At 38.3% G+C, this 13303-nt stretch overlaps 1 protein-coding gene across 6 annotated transcripts in view; it reads left to right on the top strand.

Annotated features, from left to right (window-relative positions):
- jagn1a (jagunal homolog 1a) overlaps nucleotides 1-12357 on the top strand; it is a 109621-nt gene extending 97264 nt beyond the window's left edge. For all 6 annotated transcript variants that reach the window (XM_069888664.1, XM_069888662.1, XM_069888658.1 and 3 more), the window contains 2 exons: nucleotides 8095-8175; nucleotides 11564-12357. In XM_069888664.1, the coding sequence (XP_069744765.1) occupies nucleotides 8095-8175; nucleotides 11564-11943 (461 nt within the window). In that variant the 3' untranslated portion in view covers nucleotides 11944-12357. The remainder of the gene's footprint in view (nucleotides 1-8094; nucleotides 8176-11563) is intronic.
- Nucleotides 12358-13303: the final 946 nt, after the last annotated feature.

The following is a 13303-nucleotide window of genomic DNA, read 5'->3' as shown; positions in this document are numbered from 1 at the left end:
GTGGTCATGATAATTTGATGTTATTGTGGCAAGACTATTGTAAACCTGTCTCCTTGTGGCTTGAAAATCCTATATATTCAAATAGCTCAGCACCAATGATGCATTTTTGTGGTGCAAATGTAATAAACTATAGTTTAAAACACAACGCTACAGCTATTACAAGTTGCAGCTGTGCGGACACAATGTTTAATGGGTTGCGAAGGCACAGATAAATACAAGGGATATAAATTAAATCCACATGAATTAATTGGAAGAGTAATACTCTGGTTATAATTTTTGTATTCAATCTGCTTTTATGCCGTGGGGTTTTGAAATGATAAAAATTTCTTAATAATTTAAACAAAGTGTCAATCATAGCAGAAACATAAGAGAGATTCATAGCTTGATAAAGCTCAAAATATCTTTATCTTTGCTATATAGAGGACACTGTTTGACCTGCTGAGTTTCTCCAGCATTGGGTTTTTACTTCAACCACAGTGTCTGAAAACTTTAATGTTTTACATCCTTAAGAGATTCTTTTTTTTTTAGATGCCTCCGTGCTGAATTTCATTTGTTAGACAATGTGATATGCATATTTATAATAGTATTTTTTTTAAATATGCTCACTGAAATTTGTAATCCATAACCCAGTGTCTACTGCTAGTTCTATATTAATAGCATTTAACAGTTTTCTACCAGGATCAGTGCTGAGGCTACTGATTGTTAAATTACTGACATTTACATAAGTGTCATGGGTTCTTAATTACATAGAAAACTACAGCACACTGCAGGCCCTTCAGCTCTCGACGTTGTAACTACCCATATATTCCTTTAAAAAATATGAAACCCTCCCTATCGCAAAACCCACCATTTTTCTTCTATCCACGTGCCCGTCAAAGAGTCTCTTAAATGACCCTAATATTTCATCCTCCGCCACCATCCCTGGCAAGGCATTCCAGTCACCCACAACTTACCCCTGATGTCTCCCTTAAACTTCCCTCCCTTCACTTTGTACATATGTCCTCTGATTTTTGCTATTGCTGCACTGGGAAATATGCTTCTCATATTCTTGTAGACCTCTATTAAGCTTCCTCTCATCCTTCTGCGTTCCAAAGAAAGAAGTCCCAGCTCTGCTAGCCTTCTCTCATAAGACTTGTTTCCCAATCCAGACAACATCCTACTAAATTTCCTCTGCACCCTCTCCATAGCTTCCACATCCTTCCTATAATAAGGTGACCAGAACTGAACACAATACTCTAAGTGTGGTCTCACCAGAGACTTGTAGAGTTGCAACATGACCTCTCTACTCTTTAACTCAATCCCCCTATTAACGAATTCCAGCATCCCATACGCCTTAACTATCCTATCAGCCTGCGTGGCGACCATGAGGGATGTACGAATTTGAAACCCAAGGTCCCCCTGTTCAACAAGACTCTTAAGTAACCAACCATTAACCCTGTTCTCAGCCTTCTGGTTTGTCCTTCCAAAATGCCTCACCTCACACTTAACCGAATTGAACTCCATCTGCCACTTCTCCATCCAACTCTGCAACCTGTCCATAATCCTCTTGTAACCCACGGCAACCTTCAGCTTCAACCACAACTCCTCCATATCATAATTGTTATACAAGTCCAAAAGTTCCTGCTGATGTCAAATTTGGAGGTGTAGCTAATAGCCAATAACAACATTTATGCAGTTCATAAATGCGCTAAATAGATGTGTAAATGAGGAATTAATTTCTATAAGCAGAAGGTATGCATTTTAGAGAGCAGAATAGCTACCTAAATGCTACCCCTAATTTTCTAAGGTAATCGCTACTTTGGAAAATTAGGGGTAGAAGTGCATAGAGTGGTATCTTGTAAGCATCTGAGGAACAATTCCTTTTTTATAAAGTAGCTTGGACAGATGTTTAAGTGTGCTTGTCTCTGTATCTGAGAAATTAGATTACAGTGGAATGCAAGTTACGATACATATGAACAAAGCCCTGGATAGACTCTGCACGGAGTCCGATGAGCATTTCTGGACATCAGAGTTTTGGACAAATGTATTGCAACATTGATTTACAGAATGATAATCCAAAAATCAATTAATAATAAAATATGGTATAAACTAGGATGGCTGGCATAGTTAATGTGATTTGATAAAAGTTTCTAATATAGTAAGTGAAATTGAGGGTTTTCATTGGTTGCAAAGCATGCTAAGATGATTTAAGGCCACAAAGAATACTTTGTAAATGCAGGAAATATAAATAGAGTAATGGAGTTATACTGGATAGAAACAAGCTCTTCATCTTAATTTGACCATGCCATATTTTTCTTTCTAATCTCATAAATGTTCAAAAACATACCGGGGGTGTAGGTTAATGGGTTGTAAATTGGATGACATGGATTTGTGGGCCGAATGGCCTTTTACCGTTCTGTACGTCTAAATTATTTTTTAATTAAATCCCATTATGGAACTTGCTTTCCAGTTTTTCCATGTAAAATTCAGTCTGTGATAAATGAAAAATAGATTGGAGAAAAGACTCAGTAATACTTATTTTCGGAAAGAATTACACATCATGTCTGTGTGAATGCACCGTTTGCTGTTTAGGCTAAGAAGTTGGAAATTTGAATGGAACTGATGAATACTTGACAACAGATGGATGGCTGTTTCTTGTTACAAAGGATTTTGGATACTATTGAAGCACCTTTGTCCTAAAAGTGACAGAGAGGGTTGCTGTGGTTTGCAGTTCTGGCAGTATTGTCTAATGGAAATTGTTGACTAGGCACAGATGTGGTGGCAGCAATATGATTTCAATCAGAATTTTTGTTTAGAAAAAACAGCATCTGGTTTCTGCAGTTATTTTAAGGAACATGGGACACTGAAAGTACTTTATATTTGTGCCTCCAAAGTTCCTTGATGCTCCAGAGTACTTACTTGCTTCTGAAGTTTTCTAAAGGGTGCACTACAACTAAGTTGGACACAACAAACTCTCTCAGGAAAGCTTTGTGTGCATTCTCAATGTGCAGATATTAATTATATACCACCCTCATAAAAGAAGACGTTCTGATAGGTGGAGATATCATGGAGTGAAAACACAGAAATGCCAAAGAAACTCAGCAGGTCTTACAGCGTCCATAGGCGGTAAAGACGTATAACTGATGTTTTGAGTCTGAGCCCTTCTTCACGGAGAGGAAGGATTCATGTCCAAAATATGGTAATCTTCTATGGAGACTGCGAGACTGACCGAGATCCTCCAGCATTTCTGTGTTTTCACTACAATCACAGCATCTGCAGACGTTCGTGTTTCACTTCAAGACATCATGATTTTTATAAATATAGTGTATAACCTAAGAGAATAAAAGATTAAAATTAATGTGGTTAAAAACTAGACAGGGTGCATTGGTAAAGAGGCTTGACTCAAATTGAGGGCTAATTCACATTAGACTCAAATGGAAGAGGATTATGGCAAAGTGGATTAGAACTGCTGTTCCATCACATTTGATTCTGGGTCTGTTGTGTTCAGATTTATAGCACGCCTATATAGAAAATATAGTTCATTCTTTAAAAGGCCATATGGATAAAGAATTGAGCAAAAATAAAATTCTGTATCTGTCAGTGCATCTTCTGGATAGAAAAATGGGAGAGAGGGTGCAATTTGGAGAAGAGAAGATTTATGGAGAAATGCAGATTTTCAGTTTGTTAAACACAGATCATTCTTTGGTTAAACAGAAGGTCAGCAGAGACTGGAGAACTCGAACAATACACAAAAGTGCTGGAGAAACTCACCAGGTTATGTAGCATCCAGGGAAGAAAAGCTGACTGCCTGTTACTTTCATTGGATGCCACATGACCTGCTGAATTCCTCCAACACTTTAATGTATGGATAATTATTTGGCTGATGGAACTCTAAGTGAGAGTACTATGTGTATTAGTAGGGTTCAAATAAAAATATGGATGGACCTGAGAAGGTAGATAAAATAATTGGCTCTCGGGACAGGGGCCATCAATAGATGATTTAGAATGAAGTGCAAGAAAAATAACGTGTTTACAAAGTGTAGTGAAATAGTAGAATTTGCTTGTATTCATTGTTGAAAAAAAGTGTTGAGTAGGACCAAGAAAATGAAAATGAAAGCATGTAAACTGAGGTGTCAAAGAGTAAAGCATGGGAGTCTACAGATACCAGGGTTGAAGTGAAAAGATAATACTGGAGAAACTCAGCAGGCCAAGCAGTGCACTTTATACAACAAAGATCAAGATACAGAATCAACGTTTCGGGCTTGAGCCCTTCATCAAGGTATGGAAAAACGTTACTGGGTTTCCAAACAAAAAGGTAAGGGAGGATTGGGTAGAGGAGCATGGTCCCAAAGGTAGGAGGTAATGGGTGGAGAAAGGAGGGAGGGTACAGCAGCAAGCAGGGGAAGGAGGGGTGGAATATGATTAGGATTGTATATGTGCCACATGCATGAGCGGTTGACTAGTCTGTTTATGTTGTGTTCATCTATGTAAACCTTATCAGAATCCCAAATGTTTACAAAGTTTTATTCTGTGATTATCATTTGTATGCCAGAGAACGACAGGGAAAGCAGGGATTTTCTGGTTGAAGGAATATCATGTGCATCATTTTTTGATCACACAATGGAGGATGTATAATGATGTTTAGTTGTTTTATGATTCATGTACATATTCCAGAAAGGGGAATCCACTTCCTCAACAATGGCAGAGCCCAGCCTGTGATTGAAGGATGAGACAGTAGCTTTCACAGATGCTTTTAACTAGATGTGTGGGGTAAATGATTATCCTGATTTTGTGATATGTGTGTAAATAAGAACTACATTTCCCATCATGCAATGTGCATGGTTGGGTGGAAAAGGAAAGTGGTATATGACTGGAGTCATGAGCGTGGTTGCTAGAAGTCGGTTGAAGCAGCTCAAGGAAAATAAAGCCTGTTAGTGTTAAAACTATATAAAGTCGTTCTTCTTGAAGGAATAAGCATGACATGGTGTCAGACGTGTCTGAGCTAGTAAAAGAAGACAATAGTTCATAAGCATGGATAAGTTAAGTCCTCCCACACTGATGCAGTTTACTGGCAATCTAACTGATAATTAGAAATGCTTCAAACAGTGATTCAACATTGATTTAGAAGCTAATGGAATGAGAGAGAGACTGATGGAAAACAGAAAGCATCTATGTTTCTGCAAATGATCGGTGAAGATGCCTTGGACATATATAACAATTTTCAAATTGATGAGACAGCTTTACGTTGGACACTTTGATGACAAAATTTGGGGAGTATTTTGTTCCAAGTAAAAATGTCACATTTGAGAGATTCAAGTTTTTGCCCTGTGTCCAGACACAAGGTATGACCAATACATAGACGAGCTTCACACACTAAGTCCTGTGAATTAGGAGATTTGAAAAATTCACTCATTAAAGACTGAATAGTTTGCTGAATCCCAGATAATGGACTTAGAGAAAGACTTGTATGAAAAAGATTTGACACTGACAAAGGCTGCGAATATGTGTAGGGCAGCAGAGACCACATGAGCACAAGCTAAGGAGCTGCACAGATAGATTCAATAGTGCATTTGATGAAAACAGATAAGCAAACTACCAGAAGTTTCCCAAAGCAACACCAAAACAAAGAGGTAGGCTCAAACAGCAAATGCAGCAGGTGCGGAGGTAGACATATTCCAAAGATGTGTCCTACCTATAGAAACTCCTGCTATAAATGTGGGAAGAAGAATCATTTTGCAAAGTGCTGCAAAGCAGGGGTGACCAAGGTAAAAGTATACACAGTGGATGAAGAAATGGAGGAATTCTTCATGGATTCACTTCAGACTACTGCTGGCAAAACAGAATGGATCGTTCCAGCGACTGTGAATGAGACAGTCATTCCATTTAAGATCAACACTGGAGCCCAGGTGAATCTGTTACCTATGGGTGACTACAAGACCCTCACTGTAAAGAGCAAGATTTATCCTGTAAAATTAAAAGTGACAGGCTACACTGGAGAGAACATTCAAATAAAAAGCTGTATGGTGACCTTCAAACACAAAGGGTGGTATCTAAGGTCACAGCTACTGATTGTAGAAAGGAGAGTACAGCTAATATGTCTGCATGCATGTGAAAAGAGTTTTTATAATGGCTTCACAGACTGAAGATAAGCACACAATACTCATGAAAGAAAGGGTAACTCCATTAGAGAAGCGATATCTTAATGTACAGAGATAATCCACCTCATTACTTGACATGAATGACAAACTGGAAAATGAGTTGGCAAATAAGGATGCTGTCTTATGCCAGCTAGAAGACAAAAATATACAGTTATAGGAACACCTGGAATTTGCTGAACAGAATCTGCAACAAACAGTGAAGTGAGCAGAAACATTACAAAGGCTGAAGAGCGGCATGGAAGAACGTCTGAGACATTTAGAGACTCAGCTTGACTAATGAGTAACTTCAGCTGCATCTAAAAGAAAGAATGACTGCATTAGAGGATAATAATATATTGATACAAGAATTTGAACTCGAGAAAAATTTGGGAGTCTCTTCAGGATAAGGAATTGGAAAATGCAAACTATTTTCTTTCAACTACAAAGCTTTAAAGGAGCTACCACACTATCAAGAGAGAAACTGGGAGCTATGTCACCCACTGCAGCAGCTGTGGCCGAGATTGTGAAGCCTGGAATGAAGCTCAGAAAGTTGTATAATGAATATGTTGAAGCCCGAGATCAATTGCTATTTGGCAAAACAGGAAAATAAACATTTGGATAAAATTATGAAAGAAGTGGAGATGAAAGCTTCGCTTCTGAAGCGCCAGGATGAAGAATATGAACGTGTGCGGAAAATCTGTACCAAATCTCAGCTAAATTTAGAAGATGCCATGAAGGAAATTCGTGTTTACAAAAATGCTCTAATGAGGTGAATAAGCATGCTTCATTGCTCAACAGTGAGAATTAGAGATACAAGATGAAGTGTCAGATCTTTTAACAGTACAATAGGGTGCTTTTGATGGAACTAGAAGATACGTATGGAAATCATATTTTACATGAAGATGAAGTTCCTCTGAAGTGATTTTCTCAGCGTTTGGTGACCTATCGTAATATTGAGGAACTATAACAGCAAAATCAAAAGCTACTGGTGACTGAGAACTTGCTGATAAACTGGAACCTCTTCACGGATTTCTGAACTTCAGCTGAATCTTGCGGATGCCTTGAATGAACTTGAACGGCTTCACAAAGCCAGAAGTCATCAGATGCAACTGGTGGGGAGAGACTGATCACGGAATGTAGTTATTTTTGTTATGTACACATTGTTTTTTTAAAGGAAAAAGATGTGGGTTTTTTGTTTTTTTTAAAAGGGAAGATGTGTTATTATACATGTATATGTGAACTACATTTCCCAGCATGGAATGTGCACAGTTGGCTGGAAAGTGGAAATGGTGTATGATGGTTGTGGGCATGGTCGCTAGAAATCGGTTGAAGTAGCTCAAGGAAAATAAAGCCCATTAAGTGTTTAAACTCACATAAAATCATTCTTGAAAGAACAGGCATAACAGATTTTCTCCATGGATCCCCATTGTCAAAGTAGTTCTTCCAACCAATTCTATTCCCACCACATGATAACAAGAATCAGCTGAGACTATTGATAACAGAAAGGTAATGAGGCTGTACGGTATCCTAAGCGGACATCTGGAGCCCCGCTACTCCAGAACAAATTCTGTCTCTAGCTAAGCTGCCCCAATTTGATTGTAGCAGTACCAGCCTCCTGATATTGTGGAAAGTTTATCATTGTCCACATGGATATCAGGGCATGGCGAAATTTCAGACCTTTGGTTTGCATATAGAATTTACACTGAATTGTCTCTACAGGGCTTACCTTTCAAGTACATGAACTAGTGTAACCCAGGAGTCATTTTAATTTGTAAATCGTTAACAGTGAAATTGCAAAAAAATATTCTTTACTTTTCTGAACCATCATTATAATAGGAATGGAAATGAAAGCCCTGCATGCAAGATTCTTATTAAATGTTTTGCCTGAATAAGGAAAATTCTGGATAAAGTCTCCTCTCTTATTGTTTTGTATTTGTGTGAGTCTATAATGATTGTACATGATGCTCTTTGTTAACAGGTCAAATGTATCCACAGTACCAGCAACCAGGGTACACGCCTCAGCCACAGGCTCAGCCCCAATATGGTACTCCGTACCCAGGTGAGTTGATAGCAAGGTGGTTATTTAGGTGGTGATTTCAATTTGTTAAAAGTAGGCAATTCTGTATCCAATATAAAATGAACATCTGAGTTAAAGGATAGAGTTTCCACTTTGAGTGGAAGAGATGAGGAACTTTTAATTACAAGGATAGAATAGAGAGGCTAAATTTATTCCCCTTGCGACGCAGTTTGAAAAGGAGTCTGACTGAAGCATGAAATGATGAAGCATCTCGACAGAAACGTTGCCCATCAGCAGAAACGTCAAGAATAGGGGACATAAAAAACTAACTTGGATCCAAAGTATTATAAGGAGAAACTTTTTTAATCTGCAGAATGTGATTTGGATCTGGAATGAACTGGTGGGTTGGCAGAGGGTTTTTGGTGTGTCGTGCAAGCATATTTAATCAATTTAAACTCATAAGCTAACAAAGCTAAACCACATTTCTGGAGGGAAACTCCTGTCACCCTTAGGAGAAACTTTGTGGATTGATAAATGGTGGATCTGTGCATTTTGCTCTGAGAGTAGTCGGTAGGCTGTCTGTGTGGGTTTTCCTTTTAAAGAGCAAAGATAATATCAGTCAGGGCTCTGTGTTTATACACTATTTCAAATATTGCAGTGTGGATAGACTGAGGCTCACTGAAAAAGGGTTGCAGTCTTCAGCAGGTCTAATTTAAAAGATATATCTATGTGCTAAATGAAATTAATCCATGCTTGTTTTTAATGAAGCTTTGAGGTGCGAAGAGTGAGGTAAGTTGATGCATATCTTGAATATGAAATGGTTATCACTATTTGTATTTAACCCTTCACATTTTTAATTACCATTTGTCATGGTTTTGCTTACATTTGTATTTAATGTTTCTTCCCCGTGTTCGTAATAAGATTTATTCAGGATACACGAGGGCTTACGGCTGATCAAAATTAAGTCACAAAGCTGAAAGCTTTCTCTTCAGTACCTTCTGGCTAAAAAAATATTTCAATGCAAAATTGATATTTTCATGTAAGCACATAACCTGCATAAAGATGTATTGATTGTCTGGTTTCTGATTAAATAATCAGAAATCAGACCGCAGGCTTGCTGCTCATGGAGTACAGGTGTATATGTAATAGTTACATATACACCTGTATAATTTGTTCACTGAATAAAAATAGTGGAAAGTAAATGCTTGAAGTGTAAAATACAGAATCCTAATTAAATCCATATCTTGACATGTACTTCGAATGATTTGGTGTTAAGACAACATCTTACACTATGCAGCAATACTGTCCCAATCGTGTGATACTTTGCCAATTTTACCTAGCCAGAGAGTTCATTTTGATCAGTAACCTCTATTCAGATCAAAGGAAGCCTTAGCCTAAATATGGTTGAGAATGGCTGTACAACAAGGCTTCAGCCTAGAGTTGTGCAGCGTGGAAATAGGCTCTTTAGCCCAACTTGCCACGCCAACAAAAATATTCCACCCACACTAGTCCCACTTGCCTGTGTTTGGTCTATATCCCTCTAAACCCATCCTATTCATGTATCCATCTGATTTTTTTTTTTAACAGAGCAAGACTAGAAATACCTCTTCTGGCAGCGTATTTTATACATTCACTCTCTTCTGTGTTTTTAAAAAAAAAAAAGTTTCCTGTTAAATCTCTTCCCCCTCAACTTAAACCTATGTATCTGGGTCCTGATTTCCACCAAGATAGGCAAAAGACAGCATTCATCCAGTCTATTGCTATCATGATTTTCTATACCTCTCTGAGCTCACCTCTCATCCTTCTACACTCCAAGGAATTACACCCTAGTCTGCTCAACCTCTCCCTTTAGCTGGCAACATCCATGTAGATCCTGGCAACTTCTCCAACTTGACAACAGCTTTCCTAAGCACAGTGACCAAAACTGTACCCAGTATTTCAAATGGGGCCTCACCAACATCTCAAACAATTGAAACATGACCTCCCAACTTCAATATGTATCCTCTGATGAAGGCCAATAACTTTCAAGTTATTATGTATCTATACTCCAAGATATCTCGACTCAACAACACTCCCCAGATCCCGACTATTCAATTTGTGGGTCCTACTCATGTTAGGCCTCTCAAAATGCAACACCTACCATTTCTATGTATTAAATTCCATCAACCATTACTCTGCTCGTTTGTCCATCCAATCAAACTCCTGCTGCAATCTTTGCAACAGTCTTCACTCTATACATTGTCTACAAATTTCCTAACCGTGCCATACACATTTTCATCTAAATCTTTGATATTAATGACAAACAGCAATGAGTCCAGCACCAAACCCTGTGGCACAAGAACCTTCCAACATCACCCTCTGTTTTCTACCATAAAACCAATTTTCTATCCATTCTAGCATCTCCCCTTGGATCCCATGTGATAGAAGCTCCAGAGCAGCCTACCATGTGGCACCCTTATGAAATGCCTTGCAGGAATTCATATATACAATGTCTACAGCTCTACCCTCATCAACCTTCATGGTCACATTTAAAAATAACCTCAATTAGTTCCCAGTTAGAAGATCTTGCCTACTATCCCCTAATCAGCCCTTGACCATTTAAGTGCATGTCTACCTTCACCATTTGAATACTCCCCTTAAAAATGCTCAACATTGTACAAAGTATATTGGGCAGTTTAGACACTTCAATGACTGTAATCTCATTCCCGGGTGGCTGAGTGGGATCATCCAGGTATGGTACAGATTCAATGGTAAATCAATGTCTTAACACCTGCCATTTTCCTATCGAGTTCACCATGAGACTTGCGTCTGGAACTTGGTGTAAATAGGAGGTAGAATTGATTCAGTGTCCCCTGCAAGGCTTCAGGGACTCTCTGACCAGATTTAAGTTCAAGATAAAACAATCCTAGCTGGGTGACAGTAAACTGAAGTCATCGCAACAGTTTGGTCTTGTCCATGCCCGTCATAATCCTTTTGAATGGAGAGCCAGCAAAATGCTGTTTTCAGAAAGGTTAGGGATAGAGCTGTTCTATCTTCTGAATTTTTGTTGTACTTCAACTCTGCGTTACTCTGTGATTGTACTATGTCTATGTAAGCGAATGCGATTACCTTTGGAATCAAACAATGATGTGGTTGTGCAGAGAATAAAAGTAGAGCCCAACAGTAATTATTATACTTGATGCTCAAAAATTATTTTCAATATCAGGTTTTAATTGGGAAACCTGAAACTTTTTGGGTATGTGTAATGCACCTGGTTTTGTCGAGTTAATAGTTGATCATGTAAAGGAATCAAGTGAATAGGATTCTATTTTCCTGGTTTTAACCACCACCTGCTGGAGGAACTCAGTGAGTTGAGCAGCATCAGAGGGTGATGTTTCGGGCCAAAACTCTTGTGTGTTAAGCTTGCTCATTTTTATTTCTGCTTTTGCAGCTTACAGCCAACAAGCATCCACCCAGCCTCAGGCTCAGCAGTTTCAAGCTTTCAATCAGCAAACACCCCAAGCTCCTGCACCTGGATTCTCCACCCAAGCCCAACAAATACCATCACAGCCTCCTCAGCAGTACCAAGCCAGTTCTTTTCCACCACAGAATTATACAACACAGGCTTCTCAGCCTGCCAATTACACAATGCCACCTGCCTCCCAGCCTGGTATAGCTCCTAATCAAGCTGGGGGCTATCAACCAAGGCCTGGCTTCACAGCTTCCCCAGGCAGCAATGTGACACCTCCACCATCTGGATCAAATCCATATGCACGCAATCGTCCGCCATTTGCCCAAGGATACACCCAGCCAGGCCCAGGTTATCGGTAAGCTGCAGGCAAGCTGATTCTCCTTGGTAAAAATTTGCATCTACATACAGCAGGTGTAGATTTGGAACCAATTCATAATCTAAAGCATTGCAAGCCTTCTAGTAATTTCAGAATAATGGATTTTATTTGCTGAAGAAAGAGACCAAATAGATTTGTTTTCTTATTTTCTGCTTTCAAATTTATCATAGCTTTTTTTTTCTTGACACACTACCTAAAGATGTTGTGGTTTTGATCTTCTAGTTTGCCTTGGCAAAAAAACAGTAAGTAATACAATTATAGTTTGTAAGTAGGCCAGAAATGTGATTCATTTTTATTGTTAAATGAATAACAAATGTACTAATTGAAGTGAAATTCAAAATCAATATTTACAAAAGTAATTATTTCTCCTGAAAAACTAATAAAATGGTTAAAATCAGTTAATGATTATATTGCTGCTTTCTTCTCGTCTTGACTGGAACTTACCTGTAGTTTAAGCATTCAGTGGATATTTGTTTTCACATGCAACAGACAGGATTACTGAATGACGTTTGATGATCTCTTTAAGTCTTTGTGGGTAATAGAGATGGTTTAGGCCAGTGGTTTTCAAACTTTTTCTTTCCACTCACATATCACCTTAAGTAATCCTTTATATAAGAAAAAGTTTGAAAACCACTAGTTTAGGCAGTGGAAGTGCGAGTGGATAGGAATGGTCCACCTTTTCTCTGCACCAATCATTTCAAATATACATTCTGTTATTGGCTCCTTTGTTTAAAGCATAATACCACATTTGGAGAAAAATTGCAAGGTCCTTAAATAAGAGATCTTTCTATTATTTGGCTTACCAATCTTTTGGAAACACCAAGGCATTTACCATTTTCTTCCTTTTGGATGTCGGTGTATCTCTGCACATGGATATGAAATGTGTAATTATATGGCACTTTGAACCTGCCCCAAGATGCATCACAAAGGTTTGAATGAACTCGCTTAATACCAAAATTAACAGCAGCTGTGTAACCCTGAGAAATGATCCAGTACTGGCTATGCCATTAAATCAATGAGACAGCGAATGATCAGTTTGCTAATTGAGGGGCAGGTAAAAAGGTACCATGGTATAATTTTGAAGAACTGTTTGTCCCAGTGTGCTGACAAATAGATATCTCTTAGTCAATGTAACAACTAGAAAATCTATTTTAGTAATCACCTTGTTTGTGGGAGTTTTCTTTGTTCAAACAGGCTTCTACATATCCAGTTAAAATAAATTAGGACTTCCCAAAGGACTTTTGAAATTGTGAAAAGCATTCTTAAAAAAAGGTAAGCCCTTTGGATAGTAATTACTGAGGATAGAATCTATGGTGATGAACTTTATATTCATAAATAGCTTT

Source organism: Narcine bancroftii, chromosome 7 (genome assembly GCF_036971445.1).
Source record: "Narcine bancroftii isolate sNarBan1 chromosome 7, sNarBan1.hap1, whole genome shotgun sequence".
Classification (NCBI taxonomy): domain Eukaryota; kingdom Metazoa; phylum Chordata; class Chondrichthyes; order Torpediniformes; family Narcinidae; genus Narcine; species Narcine bancroftii.
The sequence above is the reverse complement of the archived record's forward strand: the minus strand, read 5'-3'. Positions and strand labels throughout refer to the sequence as shown.